Source organism: Cibotium barometz, chromosome 10 (assembly GCF_041138505.1).
Source record: "Cibotium barometz isolate CiBa-2024 chromosome 10, ASM4113850v1, whole genome shotgun sequence".
In the NCBI taxonomy this organism is placed as follows: domain Eukaryota; kingdom Viridiplantae; phylum Streptophyta; class Polypodiopsida; order Cyatheales; family Cibotiaceae; genus Cibotium; species Cibotium barometz.
The window spans coordinates 33,446,173-33,462,540 of NC_141055.1; the positions used below are offsets into that span (position 1 = coordinate 33,446,173).

Consider the following 16,368-nt stretch of genomic DNA (forward strand, 5'->3'; position numbering starts at 1 on the left):
TTTGCAACTGGACTAAATGTTTCATCATAGTCCAAGCCTTGGATTTGTGCATAACCCTTAGCTACCAATCTCGCTTTATGTCGCTCACCATCTGACTTGCATTTCACCTTGTAAACCCATTTACAACCAATGACATTTTTTGCCTTGTGTGGTAAGGCAACCAAATCCCATGTTTCATTTATGAACCAAAGCGTCCATCTCAACATCCATTGCCTTCTCCCATACATGCTTCCCAATAGCTTCTGTATAGCATGTAGGTTCCACATGCTTCACCAAAGAGGTCATATATGCGTAATGCATAGCAAAATCATGATATGTCAACCTGTCAACTGGATACCTGACCCTTTGGGATCTCTGCAATGCATGCAGATCACTCTGAACACCTATCACTCTAGCATGTGGAGGCACATATCTATCCTGCCTTGCACTAGGTGTGCGTAAAACTGGTATGCCAAGTTCCTCATCTAAACTCTCTGAACTTGACGACTCATAACCTGTAATGCCAATTCCTTCAACCTTCTTTTTCCCTTTATCTACAACACTACTCCCAGTGCTCACACTCTCATGTCTCAAGCGTCCTGACCATGGACGTATAGTGCTACTCTCAGACTCTGCTGGCCCAGAGACATAGAAATAGAACTTGCTTGTGGCAAGTTCACATGCACGTCAGCATCAAGGGAATCAATGACACCCTCATCCTTTGCTTTGTACCAACTAGCAAGTTCATCAACAAACACCACATCTCGTGAGATAACCACTTGCCTAGTTTGTGGATTGTAACATTTATATGCCTTGCAATCCTGTGCATAACCAACAAACACACATTTTTCTGCCTTAGGATCCAACTTTCTCCTTCTCTCGTCAGGCACATGTACATAAGCTATGCAACCAAACACTTTGAGGTGTCCAATGTCTGGCCTAAAACCTGTAAGCCGCATCTCTAGCGGACTTCCATGTATGGCTGCTGTGGGTGTCTTATTAAGTACATACACCGCGGTGGCACACGCTTCTGCCCAATAATAGTCTGGCATGCTCTTTTCATTGAGCATTGCCCTAGCCACATCACAAATGACTCTATTCTTCCTCTCAAAACAACACCATTTTGCTGAGGTGGTGTATACCTGCAAGTTAACTGCCTTCTTATGCCATGCTTTCTCAAGAAATGCTCAAAAGCATGTGAGGTGTATTCACCACCTCCATCTGTCCTCAAACATTTTATCCAAGAGCCATATTGCTTCTTTGCAAAAGCTTTGAAGTCCATAAACTTTCCCAACACTTCACTTTTCTCTCTGAGAAAGTAAATCCAAGTCATTCTGCTGAAATCATCAATGAATGTCACATAATACAAGCTGCCTTTAATGGATGGGTTTTGTGCAGGACCCCATACATCGCTATGAACTATCTCAAGTGGCCTGCTATTCATGTTGCCTTCTCTAGGAAACGGCAACCTCGCCTGCTTTCCAAACTGACAGGCATCACAAACATGCATACTCCCATCATACTTGAATCTAGGCAGCCCACTAACAATGCCTCTTGCCTGCATGTTCTTTAACCTTTGTATGTTCACATGTTCAATACTTTTATGCCACATGTCAATGTCCTGTACCACATTTTGGCTTTTAGAGAACATGGCTGATTTCAACTCAGGAATCCCAGCATCCAACTTAAATAACCTGCCTTCTTTCTTTCCTTTGGCAATGACTCTACATCCATTTTTGAAATCCTCAACGAAGCAACCATGCTCGTTGAAATGAACCTGTAATCCCTGTTCCACCATTTGACCAACTGAGGCCAAACTTTTTGTAATAGAAGGCACATACAAGACATCTGCCATAGACTTTGTTTCACCATTGTGCATAACCAATGGTACACTTCCAACATGTGTGATAGCATGTTGGGTATCATCTCCTGTCTCCACATAGCCTTTCACATCCATAGGCTTCATATGCTCAAACCATTCGCCATGACAAGTCATATGGTTTGATGCTCCAGAGTCCATATACCAAGTGTCATCACTTTCACCATTCGACATCATAGATCCCACAACATGTTTCATGGCAAACAAGTGATTTCCACTGCCACTTGATGCATAATTTTCACCACTTGCATAATTTCCACCATGTTGTGCATAATGTTGTGCTCTACCCCCTCTCAAATCATTTTGTTTGCGGAAACAATCACATGCCATATGACCAAATTTTCCACAGTAATGGCATTCCACATTTTGCATAGATGTTTGTTGGCCTTGCCAACGTCCTCTACCACAAGAATTACCTCTGCCTCTCTGAGATGTATATCCACGACCACCTCTAGCATCATATGTAGGCTGAAAATTCTATTGTGGTGACTTATCCTGCCATCCACGACCATTACCACGGCCACGTGATGCAAATCTCTCCTTACCTCTAATTTCTACCATTATCATCATGGCTAGTAGATGCATCATGAAAAGAGTCACTGAGTTTGATTTCCTCAACAAGCAAGAGTGAAACCAACTCATCAAAATCTGGTAAACCTATACTCTAAAGAACCGAGATGGATGTATCAAAAGACTTATACTCCTTGCCAAGACTACGCAATGTAATGTCTACCAAATCATCATCAGGCATGGGGGCATTGATTGTTGCCAATGCATCTGCATACTTCTTTATCTCTTGTACATAATCATGGATGCTCCTTCCTTTTCGTTTCACATTATGAATCTGTTGTCGGCAACAACTGAGACTTGCGAGAGCACTAGTGTCTGTATCAAACAGCTTTACCGATGTATCCCATGCATCCTTGGGATTCTCAGCATCATGTATATGTATGAGTATAGTATCCGAGATACATATAGACAGATAATGCAAAACTTTGTATGCTCTTTCTGACCATTGCTTATGAGCTACAACCTGTTGCTGTGTAGGTTGTCGATGTAGTTCCGGCTCTAGCTCCGCACCTCTAATAAGGTTCCAAAAACCTTTTCCCTTCAGAAAACTTTTAATCCTGTACTTCCATGCCTGGAAGTTCTTCCTATCCAACTTTTCACCCACAATTTGTACTGGGTTGTCTGACATATTTGCTCAATGCAAATGCACCTTCCGCACACGTCCAAATCTATAAACGAGCCTTCCTCAGCTCAACCACACTCTAATAAGTGTTCCAGATACTCCAAAGTACTCAACAAACTTCACTTTTGATGTAGAAAATCAAACTGATTTCATCCAAAATGAACTGGCATACGCAGTCCAAGGTACCCTGTTTTGGCACGTTTTCCAAGGCTTCAAATTGCAATGTAGTGGTTCAATCAAGTGTGGATAATTTGCATTGACACCTAAACAAGCTCAATGTTGCATATCAACACCAACCAAGGTGCGTACATACCAAATTTTTCAAACCCCCTTCTCTGTTTTGAGAAAAACCAGTAGTAGAATTGCTCTAATTTCTTCAATGCTTGTCCAAATTGGGAGACCAGGCATTCATTATCTTAGCAATGATGTCCACTAACTCCATGTAAAAGGAATTAGACCAATTGTTTAAGATGAGAGAGTTATTAGCCAATTAATCACACTTTATTTCACTAATCATAATAGACAGCCTGTTTAATCAGCTCATTTCTAGCTCCATAATGCATAATTGCTTCAACCAATCATATAGCAACCTTCTCACTTGTGTGTATCACAAATTTGCTAAGCCAATTTTGAAGTTAACCAATCAACTAGCTTGTATTTGACCTCCTCTGGCAAGATTTTCAACAAAAAACTCTATTTCTGCAATGCTGTCTGCGCCGCCTGCTCCTGAGGGAAATTGGGATGATTGTAGTGTCTATTGAGAGTATATATAGTTTCCTAACACTCCAAGGCATGTGCCCAATCCATCAACGTCATGATTTTTGCAAAAAACTAGCTCTAATTTCATCAAAAATTGACCTCTTCTCTGTTTTGTGAGAGCTTCAAAAACAGTAATTTTTCAATCACTCAAATGCATCATACTTCCTCCAAATTCATTGTAGGGCTTGCACATGAGTTGCCAATACATTTCCATTTGCCAAATACATGATTCTTTGTCAGATTTGCATCCATTTGCCTCATACATTCACCACGCTCAAGCTTCAATGGAGAGCTTGCAAAAACCAGAATTTTCTTTTGCTTTGGGCAACCCTAATTTGCCTTGTTTGTGCTTGAATCACCTGCAATCCGCTCAAGGGTGTTTAGTAGTCCTTACCCGGTAGGCCAAGCTCTCAGATCTGATAGAAATCGGTGTGCTCCAAGCTTCACAGCATCAATGGCAAGCTTCACAGCTGCTTCTCCCTCTTCTCTCACTCACTTATAAACCCTAATAGAGAGCACCAGGCTCTGATACCATGATGAAAAACAGGTAGAGGGAGGAGACATACACGCAGGAGAAAACCCTAATGTATATTGCAAACCCTAACCATAGAGGGAAGCCATCTCCCTTCTCACACAATGCATAAAGCCATAATCCATAATACACAACACACACAATGTGTTGTGTCCACGCACAGCTAACCCTAGCTAATGTCCACACACTATGACCAGCTGGACGCGGTCATTTATGTCTCACACATGATGCTGCTACCTAACATGCCAACACACATAGTGCAGCTGGCACAAGCTGACATCGAGCAACAGAAAGTGGGCTTGTGGCACGAAACCCAAAATAGAGAGATATAGCACTTGTCAAAACTAAGATCCAGGGTGGTACAAATGTTCGTCTCGACACTACGGATGTGTAAAGCTACATCAAATTCCGACTTTGTTTGACCCATTTACACCCAAATTAGTGTTTTCCAACCTTTCCAAAGAAGCTACAAATGAATATGGAAGGCTGGGCAAAGTATCTCAAGATCCAAGGTAAATGGAGGATCATGCTAATACAAGTGCCAATGAAGTTGGGGCCGCTCAAGCGCAAGATGATCCTACTTTGCCAAATTCTGTTTTTGACCATACACATGCTTAACTTGCAAGCTATGCAAAACATGATTGAAGGCATATTTGATCGATTTGATAGGAGGAAAGAGTACATTGCACAAGAAATCAAAGGTGGATTTACTTTATCTTGGTGAGGAATTTCACAAGGTGCATGGCAAAGGCAAAGGGGTGATGATTGAAGAACTGATTGCCAATGGTACTTGGGATAGAAGACCAACCAATGCTCGTGTGAATTTGGATAACCCAAGGGACAATGATGAATTCAAAGGAGTGAAAGACAAAGTTAACTTTTCCAAGCTTGATGGTGTCCAACGAATATTTTGAAGAATGGGCCAACAAATTGGACATGTACTTCGGGATTAGTCCAAGAAGTGAGAAGGCCAATGTTTACTTCGCCACCTTACATTTGGAAGATTATGCCCATACTTGGTGGCAAAAATTACAAAGTGATGGTTATGTGGTCAATTCTTGGGATGCTTTTAAGGAAGAGATGAGAGAGACCTTCACTTCTACACTTCAAAAGGACAAGCTCATTTGCGAATGGGATGATTTAGAACAAACGAGGACTAGACCCATTGGTGATGGGAAAGCTTCTAATAGGGTGAATAAAAGAAAATTTATTAAAGAGGATCATATCAATGATTTGAGAAGTAAGGACTTATGCTATAAGTGTGGAGAAAAATGGAGCAAAATGCACCCAAAGTCATGCAAAGCAAGGAATACAACACTCAACATGGTGCTCTCTGAAGTTGTTGAGGATGAGCACGAGGACGAAGTAGAGATATTTGATAAGTACATTGACTCTTTGGGTGTGATGAGGGTCATGAGCCCAATGGCGAGTCTCCTTTTGATCTGGGGGGATCAAATGAAGACATCTATGATGATGGATATCCTACAACCATGTGTGTTACGAGAGCAACAAGGTATGATGCAAAGTTGTGCACTCTTTCTTATGATGCTTATGCAGGATGAAAGGGTTCCATGACTCTGAGGATTAATTCCATGATCAATGGAAGAGTTGCTCATGTGCTTGTGATAGCGGTAGCACACATAGCTTTGTGAACAAGCATTCATTGGGAAATTTAAAATTGTATCCCAAAGCCTTGTCCGAATTGCATATGGTGCAAGTGGCTAATGGATCAATTATGGATTGTACAATAACATGCAAGGATGTAAAAGTCATGCTTTATAAGGAATACACATGCCATGTGGATTTGCTTGCATTGGGCATGAGTCCGAATTGCATATGGTGCAAGTGGCTAATGGATCAATTATGGATTGTACAATAACATGCAAGGATGTAAAAGTCATGCTTTATAAGGAATACACATGCCATGTGGATTTGCTTGCATTGGGCATGAGTCCGATTGACATTGTACTTAGATGTGATTGGATGTCCACACTTGGGACCTTCTCAATGAATTTACATAATGGATTCATGAGATTTGTGTGTGGGTATCGAGAGGTTGTATTGCATGGTTCTTGTTTCTCAAAGGTCTCTTTGATGAATGCCACTAAGCTTAAGAAGGAGCTCAAGCACATGGGGTGCATGTATGTACTACAACTTTGTCATCAAGAGAAGGACAATGTAGTAAAGGAAGGTGATTCAAATGAAGGCATGAAAAGACTCTTGGAAGAGCTCAAGAATGTGTTTCAAATGCCTAAGAGTCTACTACCTACTAGGAGAGAAGTGATAGAATGTTGCAATTCTTCGTTTTGTAAATGTCACTTCAAATTTTATGCCGCACATGCAGGACTTACTGGATGATGAAGCCATGCTTGATGCAATTGATGAGGAAAAGGAGTTCCAAGCTTATATGGTATCCCATTTCGTTTTGGAAGCTGGATGAAGTTTATATACGTGCACAGAATTTTACTCTAGAAAGAAAATTTGATAACTTTCATGTATGCTTTTTCAGGAGGACAGCATAATGGATGAAGAGATGAAGTTGCCAAGCAAGTGAAGGAACTTATATACATGGGATAAATTGAACCAAGTCAATCACCATTTGCATCTCTCGTACTTTTGGTGAAAAATAAAGATGGTTCATTTCGAATGTACGTAGATTACCGTGACCTCAACAAGATTACCCGTGAAGAATCGATACCCAATACCTATTGATGACCTCTTAGATGAGTTGAAGGATGCTCTCTGTTTTTCAAAGATAGATTTGAGGTCAGGATACCACCAAATAAGGATGAAAGAAGGGGATGAGTTTAAAACAGCTTTTAGGACAAAAAGAGGGTTGTTTCAATTCATAGTTATGCCATTTGGCCTTTACCCTGCACTTGCTACTTTCCAAGCCTCGATGAACAAGATGTTGCAAACCATTCCCTTACACGTTTGTGTTGGTATTCTTTGATGATATCCTCATCTATAGTAAGACAGAGGATGAGAATATTATGCACGTGAGGAAGGTACTTGAGGTGTTTAGGAGCAATCAATTGTTTGCCAAGGAAATCAACTGCACACTCATGGCAAGTGAAGTTGCTTATCTTAGTCGTATTGTAAGCAAGGATGGCATAATAAGGGTTTATCCCAAGAGAAGGTGGAGTGTGTGAAGAAGTGGCCAAAACCTTAAAGTACCACTCAACTTAGAGGGTTTTTCGGTCTATCCTCTTTCTATAGGAGGTTTATTGAGAAGTATGCTCAAGTGGTAGCACCACTTGAGGTTTATTGAGAAGTATGCTCAAGTGGTAGCACCACTCACTTATAGCCTAAAGATCGACAAAAGCTTTGAAGAGCTGAAAAGATTACTCACTTCCGATCCTATCTTGGTGTGTCTGCATTTCTCAAAGCCATTCACTATTCTTGCGGATGCTTGTGGAAGGGGAATTGGTGTCATTCTTTATCAAGATCATGCTGTCATTGCATTTGAAAACCGAAAGATTAATGAGAAGAAAATATCTATGTATGTATATGAACAAGAAATGATTTCCATATTGCATGTAATCATCGAAACTTGAGATCCACCAAACACGATCAATTTTATTCCACATTGAGTTAGATTTCGAGGATTCGTGAGATTCGAGTTCAGAAATGGCATCACTATCTCTATGAAAGCCGATTCTATGTGAGGAGTGTTCATAGGGTATTCAAGTATTTTATGTCTCAAGCCACTCTCACACCCAAGTAAAGGTGGTTGGCTACACTTCAAGGGCATGATTTTGAGATCACATACACCAAGGGGAAAGAAAATGTGGTGGCAGCTGCACTCTCAAGAATGTGGGCATGGTCGATTTCAAAACCCATTAGTGAGGTGCATAATGATTGGAGTGTAGACATACAAGAGGAGTACTTGTTGGATAAGGAGATGTCTTAGATTTTTCAAAAATTACAGCAAGGTACTCATGAGTTGTCACATTTCCGACTTCAAAATGGTCTCATATACTATAAGGAAAAGGTCTACTTGGTACCTCATTTATCATACTAGCAAAAGGTTTTGGAAGAAATGCATGCAACCCCTATGGCAGATCACTTGGGAATTTCCAAAACCTATGACAAGATTATAAAGAGCTTCTATTAGAAGGGAATGTGGAAGGACATACATGCATTTGTGTCAAAATGTATGCCTTGTTAACTTAACAAATATCCTACTCATAAGCTGAATGGTTTATTGCAACCTTTGCCTTTTCCCGAAGGCATATGACTCACATTTCTATGGACTTTGTTAGGGAATTACCTTCTACAAAGACCACTCAACTTGTGGGAAACATGGCCACTAATAATCTAGTGCATGCTTTACAACAATGCAAGTCGTGCCACTCAACATGTTGAGCACCTCCAAAAGTAAACTCGGCAAACATGGCCACCATGATTGAGAATTTAGAAAATACGCAAAAAGTTTTAAGGGTGTGGCTAGAGCTTCTAACCAACAAAGGCATATACATATGGCAAGATAAGGGTCAAGCTACAAGATTATGTTTCTTGAAGCATAGAAAAGTAGCTCATGTCACAATGTCCAGCAATGAAATGGAGATTACAAAAAAGTGTTAAATTCTTTGAGATAGTGTAACCCTCTTTGGAGTGTAAATTCTTTGTAGCTAAAGCAGGTACACTCTAAGAGGAGATAATCCTTAGAAAAGAGTGGTTTTTTTTGTCACTATGCATCATCAATTGGCAACAGTATATTAGTCCTCATTGGTCAATAATGGTATTGCTTTGTATTGAAGAACCTGCCATGGAACCTATCTCCATGACCACAACTTGAACTTCTAAAGCCTCAACAACCAAATTTGAGCTCCTACCTCATCTTTGATGCTTCAATCCAACACCTCACCTAAAGAAAATAATGCCACATCCACAATAGAAGCCTTGACCTCAAATACCTCATACCTCACCATGGATGACACCTAAAACAAAATGAATCGAAATCCACAATACAAACAAGTTCATTCCAAAGGTATCAACGATCCAACCTCCATTAAGAAATGTAACAATCATGAAGAACCTCTTCACACGGAACATTATAAACATTCAAAGGCAGATAGAGGAGAACCTGTTGCAACCCTCACACTAACATTGCTAGAGGCTCAGGAGAAGGAACCAGAGAAGGGCTAACAAGAAGAGCCAATTTGTGAAGGTAACACTATCACTTAATACACTATCGTGTAATAGAAATGTTTAATAAGAAGACACATTAAATGTAATAAGAAGGTGGTCTCTTGTGCATTGAATGGAAATTAATTGACTTCATGCATTGCACACTTTTTTGCAAGGAATGAGGAGACCTTTCCTTGACTAATCAGTACTCAAACAGGGAGGTGCACCATTCTTGTGGAAAATTTCCTTGACTAATCAGTACTCTACACAAGTTCCAATAGACATCATGCAATGATATGATGATAGCATTTCTAAATTGAGTCGCCAAGGACCCCAAACCTCTGCTATGCTTTCAAGAAACACCAGAAGGTGAAAACCAATTCTCCTGGTAAAGGCTCCATGGTCTTGAGAATAATCGTGAAAGCAAATAAATGGAGATCTTAGATGTTATTACTAGTAGCCATGCGTAGTGGGACTCTTAACAAAGTGGAGTAGATTGTCCCTACATGTCTTGGTACATCTAGCAGGATTTCTTGGCATTGTTCCTACATGCCTTGGTATTTCTAGCAAGATGTGTCGAGAGAGTTGCAACCTAGAACTCTCTCAACACATCTTGCTCCCTTTCATTTCAGTCTGGTTACAACACTGGAATAGAACAAAGCTTTTTTCCCTTGCGCTCTCTTTGTTGTTTGCTTGAGTGACTATATTTATGTTTGCCTTCATGGTGCTAGCTAAATGCATGTTTGAAATGCTCTCTCTATTGTTTTCATGAAAGTCATCATGGTGTATGCTTAATATGAACCATAAAATAGGTTCATGACTAACCAAACAATTTGTCATGCCAATAACAGAACTTACACAAATCAAAACAGCAATTAAAACCCTTTTAAGGCCCACAATAAACAGAAACCTCACATGATTTTGACACTAGGCACAGATCATCCATTGGTGGAGGGGGAAATCCAGAGAGCTTGCACAGAGCGTGACTTTTTAATTGTTTGCACAAGAGATCCCGCATTGTTTACATCGCCAAGGGACGGTTCAACATGTAAATTTGCTTTTCAGCTTGAGTTGAGGGTTTTCAACAAAATGAGCTAGCTCTAGGTAGAGTCAATCGTTCCAACCTAGAGACTATGCCTGTTTCCTAGCTATATACTTGTCTGATATTAAACCTAGTGTGCTTGTTTTCTAGCTACATACTTGTCTGATACTAAACATATACCTTCCAAAAGCATGTATCTGCAATGAGAATTTGCAAAAGCAACTAGCCAAAAGGATCAAAGCACATAAAAAGGATGATAAACTTGAGCTACCTCCTCACGTACAGAATGAGGACACCAAACCAATCACTTCATTCACTAACAATATACAATCCAGTGAGCAACCCTCCCGAATCTGAAGTAAAGAGCTTGAGATCGAAGAATCTCAGACATCAACGAGTCCACCCTTCGAAAGGCAAGCTTAATAATGTACATTTTGCATATGGAGTCCGAAATCTGTATCAAAGAATACAAAATTCTGCGTATAGCTGTCCTATGTTACAATATTACAAGTAAGAGAAATCAATGATGGAATCCTCTCCCTCTAGACAACTCGAAGCAGATTATCCATGCCTTCCAGATGACTAGAAGCAAGAACCCCGTGTAAATCCAAAACTTCTTTGGATCTTTACATCATTACGTATTGAGAATAACAATGAAACCTGTAAATATTACAGAGCACTGGACGCAAACTATTTGAAATAGCCGGCCGCATATATGACAGGGTGTGTAAAAGCCGCACAAAAGCCTCGTTGAAGAATCAACTTCCATCTCTTCCTTTTTTGGGAGGGTATGCATGTATACAAGTTCCTGTTTTCTGCTTTTCACAGCAGTGTACATCAATTGATAATTTAAAACGAGGTGGCAAGCATGATGCCCACAAGGCCAAACCTCAGCACATGAACTTCCTACATGTGTCCACTCCACAAAGGCATGGAACCTCCTTGTTCTCTGGGTCGAATAAGTAATCATAACTTCAAAACCACAACATTTTTTATTTTAGAAAAAATTCAAACGAAAATGTACATTACTAAATTGTCAGGACTCTTTTATAAGAGTTGGTCAGGAGTATTACTTGAATCTAAATGAATATACTTACGTTAATTCTTCTCCTGCCTTCAGAAACCTGCGGGCAATCAGTACAATACAAGTCTCTCCTACTCCATTCATAGAGAAGATCCGGGCATAGCAGTTGGGCGCACACTACAAAATCCAAGGTAATTGTTGGAACTTTTTTTTTTCCAATGCACATAAAACGTCTACACAGCTTTGCCAGTGAGGTGATAGCTCAAGTGGTGAAGGTGTTAGCCTAGGACCTGGAGATCCTAGGTTCAAAACCCCACTAGGTGTTTCATCTCGGCACCATCACCTATGGGTGGATAAAAAAGCGCCTTCGGGCAGTGAAAAATGGTAACTACAGGAGGATCTTGGGCCTAAGGCTAGTCGGAAAAAAGAAACATCTACACAGCTTCATGAATTCTGTGAGTTTTTGAGAGATTTAGATAGTTGTCTCACCGAATGATTGATAAGGCGTGCCACATTGCCTTTGTCAGTTGCATCGATAATAACTTCATCACTTATTTTGAAAAACTGCACAAGTAGCAGAATGTTTATGCATGGCCCGATCAACAGCAATACATCTCAATCAATCTATGGCACCACACAAAAATACCTCCCCCGCTCCCCCAAAACCCAAAACATAAAAAATGGTCAGAGGGCTTGGATAGGTAAGATTGCCCCTGCAAGACTCGTGACAGGAAGCAAAGATGGGTCACCCAGGCATGCCTGTAATAAGAAATTAGCACTTACATAGCAGCCTTTGCCCTGCAGATGGTATCTTTTTTCGCGCAGGTCTGCGATACTCCTCCTCACTAACTCTCCACAATATTCCACAACCTGTCAAAGAACAGCATCATTTGAGACTTTCTTCCAAAAGTGAGGCTGGTTACACAACATTACCACCCATGCAATGAGCAGGTAGTTCAAGCCAGCTAACGCATTTCCCGCCCATGCGACAAGCAGGGAGTTGAAATGGGCTGGGTACACAGCATTTCCCACCCATGGGATGAGCGGGGAGCTTGACCAGGCCGGGTACACAGCATTCCCGGTGGTCGGGCAATTTTGCCCATCCAACTCCCCATCCGCGTTGCATGGGCGGGTAACATTATGTACCCGGTCGTTCAGCCTCCTACTCATCGCATGGCTGGGGAAAGCTGTGTACCCCATGTGAGGAGCAGGGAGCTGGAATGGGCCAGGTGCACAGCAATCGCCACCTATGCGATGAGTGGGAAGTTGAACAGCTGGGTACACAGCTTTTCCAGCCCATGCGATGAGCGGAGAGCTAGAACGGGCTAGGTACACAGCATTCCCTGCCCATGCAATTAGCGGGGGGCCGCGGGGGGGGGGGGGGGGGGGGGGGGGTGGGGACAGGCCAGGTAAACAGCATTCCTCGCCCATGCGATGAGTGGGGAGTTAGAACAGGCCAGGGACACAGCATTCCCCGCCTCATGTACAGGCGGCCTGGATGGGGCCTTGCTGACGGGGAGGGGTGGTCCCGTAACCAGCCTGAATCCTGCATAGCTCCATTATTTTACAGCTTACCATCTCTCCCTCCTGAATAGGATGCCGGGCAAAAAGCCCCCATCCGTGTATAGCAGATCTTCCGCAGCACACTCTGCTCTTTTCAGTTCTCTGTATAGTAAACAAAAACACCGTAATAACAAAAATGTTGTTTAGTCACCATAATGACAAATAATGTTGTTTAGACAGAAAAGGGCTTAAATGAAACATGTCTGATACAGAAGGCTGAAATAACCTGGAGTTGAACCAAACGGTTATGCAAAGATGCCTTCTCTCTAATATGTAGCTCTTCCTGCTGTTAACAACCAACCATCAGAACTGTGAGAAGCTCCAGAGTCACACCTGAATCACCATAGGATTAATGTCCATAAAGAGAACCAGTCTAACCCATATGCAGGTTAGCAAACATAGTAGAAACTGCATACTCTTAAGCTGTTTATCACTTCCAGGGGATGCCAGCTATAGCCTGATACCGTGTGCGCAATAGCTTGTTCTTCTGACTTCTGCAAACATAAGATCAGAAAACTGAAGCTCCATGGATTGCTCTGAGATGATAGTTAATCTTGATCCCAACTCTTCATCATGATGAATGTAGATTAGGAGCTAAGCCACAAGCATCATTACCTTGATACTAGGAAGCTTCATCTGAACACTGTATTCTTGACATCTAGATGCGTGTGATGTCTCACTGGCAAGCAAGTTTTCAGAACTGCTGGACACATCGTTAGTTATAGATAACACTTCGTTGTTGTCTTTGCCCTCCAAATTGTTTCCTACTTGATGTTTCCCCTCAGATGAGGCAAGAAACAGCTTTGCATCGGGGTCAGGAGCTCTGCAGTGAAACCGTTATACAAGGATGGGCACCATCATAAATATTATTGTAGCTTTCAAAATGTTACAACCATAAATATTTCCATTTAAATAATAAAACTATACCCATGGAAAGTTTGGGTTAATTCCAGACCTAACAAAAAACTAAGTGCGATCTTCACTCCACGAGAGTCTACTCATAAAGCTTCAAATCACGTGCTGCGACATCCACTCACTAGAGTCCAAAGGTTCATGCATAACCATATGTCCGCCTTACTAGAAAATCCTTCACAGATAAACCACCGTACTGAGTTTCTGTAGTTCTCCCGAGGTAATGGACAGACTCAGCCATGATGAAGGCTAACACTAAAGAGAGAACACACACACACCCCTGATATATGCCCCTCTCAAGATTCCTGAAACATACAGAATGTGCCATATGGTGCGTACCATATAGGGGGGATGAATTTCCAAAATCTACTATGCCCATTCATGATATTCCTTCTTCTGCCAGTAGCTCAGATTTCTTTACTTGTGTTCCACCTTCCTCTGGGCTCAGCTGTAGACCTTATCAAATTAAGCCTTACATGAACCACTATTCTCTCCCCCTCCCTCCCTCCCTCCCTGCCTGGCTCCCTTGGTTCCTTGTAAAAGTATTACTACTGTCTTGGAACCTCTAAACTATTCTACAACACATTTCCTATGTATCAAGGTTTAAGGTGCTTAATCCTCATCCACATTGCTGGGGGACTCCACCCCACACTAATACTTGTATCAAATTACAAGGCAGAAATCCCTGAATAACAGATTGAGAGAGCTGGATCCCCCTCTAGCCCATAATGTGTGTGTAAACCCCCCCACACACACCCCACCTCTTCTGCACCAACCCTCACTTTTTCTTGCATCCATCGCCTTACTGCAGACCACAGTTGACGTTGTAGTAAGATCCTCCCATGATGCAGCCACATCACCACACCTTAAGTGAGCGGCATCATCTTCATCCACGCTCAGTTATGTTTGGTGACTCCCGTATCAACCTCCTCAGCATATGGCAAACTCTACAAGTAGTAGATACTTCTCCAATGCGGTCTTTTGATCTGCAACATAGCACTCGAGAAGATCCAACATGGCTGAATTTGCAACCTCACTTCGCTCATCCGTTTGTGGGTGATAAGCTGATGACAAGTTCAACTTTGAAGTTTGTGACCATGTTATCAAAGAGAGTCCTCCAAAAGAGGCTCGTAATCTCGAGGTCTCTATCACCTGCAATGGACTTCGGCATACCATACACTTGTGCCAGAAAGATTTTCACCATATGCTCATCAGGTTTAATGGTCTTCTTGATCGTCGGCAAGAAGTGTGCTTGCATGCTAAATCTATCCATAATTGTTGTCCTTGTAGTATCATTCCCCCACTCAGTTTTAGGAAAATCCATGATGAAGTCCATATTCATGCTTTCCCATGACTACGAGCAATGGCTAAAGCAAACCTAGAGCCTCATGCCTATCAAACTTCACTTTCAGACAAGTGATATAAACACGTACATATGTCTCTATGTCCTTGTGCATGCCTAGCCAAAAAAAGTACCGCTCAATAAAGTGTAGTGGGCAAGATGTCTCTATGACCTGCATAAGGAGGAGATGGTACTCATCCATAACCTTTTGCCTCATGTCAGAAACAACACAGGAACTTATCCTTCATGAGATATCCCTCTTTGATCACATATGAGGCATGTGCATAACCAGCCATTAAATCAGCCCATAAATAGCCAAAATCAGCATCCATATGGTACATATCACACAAGACAAACAAGTCCTCATGTGAAGCAACCAAAATTGCAACCACATACAATCTCTTGGACAATGCATCTGCCACTACATTCGTCTTACCTAGAGTGTGCACAATCTGAAAATAAAACACACACAGGAAATTTGGTATCCTCGCCTCTTTCTTAGATAGCTTTGTTTGCGTAAGAAAATGGTGTGGCAGTTTGAAGGGTGGAAAGAGAGTTGGATAGTGGATTTGTTCTTTGGCTGAGTTTGAAGCCATGATCATGGAACAACCAGATGCGTGCTCAAAGCTTCCCTCTTGCATTGTCTTAGTTGATTAGAGGAGACAGCAGTGTGTTGCTTTTGTGGGACACAGCTCTGTGTGGTGTATCGTCACTATCCTCTATGCTAAGAGGTCTTGAGGGTTGCCAAATTGGACATGCAGGTTTATTTTCCTTGATTGGCTTTGTTGTACTTAGTTAAACTTTTCGATTGAAATTGAATAAATAAATACCGAAAGGGGCGCCAAGCTTTGGGGCCAACAGGTGTCGTTTTCCTTTTTGTTCTGGAGCATTCTAGCTCTTGTTCATTTGTTAATTGTCTGGACTACAATTGGATAGGTGATTGCTAGTCTACCGCACTTTGGTTTCTACCAGAGGCCAGTTTCAAGGTTCCGTTGTTGCCAGGACCCATCA

The 16,368-nt window shown here is 41.6% G+C and overlaps 1 protein-coding gene across 2 annotated transcripts in view; it reads right to left on the reverse strand.

The window, feature by feature from the left end:
- Nucleotides 1–10,806: 10,806 nt before the first annotated feature.
- Nucleotides 10,807–16,368, reverse strand: part of LOC147634810 (uncharacterized) — a 30,112-nt gene continuing 24,550 nt past the window's right edge. The window contains exons 13-20 of one of the 2 annotated variants that reach the window (XM_086803988.1): nucleotides 13,719–13,926; nucleotides 13,520–13,597; nucleotides 13,330–13,386; nucleotides 13,116–13,205; nucleotides 12,324–12,410; nucleotides 12,030–12,104; nucleotides 11,614–11,717; nucleotides 10,807–11,488 (exon numbers count right to left, since the gene is read on the reverse strand). In XM_086803988.1, coding sequence (XP_086660114.1) covers nucleotides 11,407–11,488; nucleotides 11,614–11,717; nucleotides 12,030–12,104; nucleotides 12,324–12,410; nucleotides 13,116–13,205; nucleotides 13,330–13,386; nucleotides 13,520–13,597; nucleotides 13,719–13,926 — 781 coding nt within the window. In that variant the 3' untranslated portion in view covers nucleotides 10,807–11,406. Of the gene's footprint in view, nucleotides 11,489–11,613; nucleotides 11,718–12,029; nucleotides 12,105–12,323; nucleotides 12,411–13,115; nucleotides 13,206–13,329; nucleotides 13,390–13,519; nucleotides 13,598–13,718; nucleotides 13,927–16,368 lie in introns of both variants that reach the window. The other variant, XM_086803987.1, reaches the window with a different exon arrangement.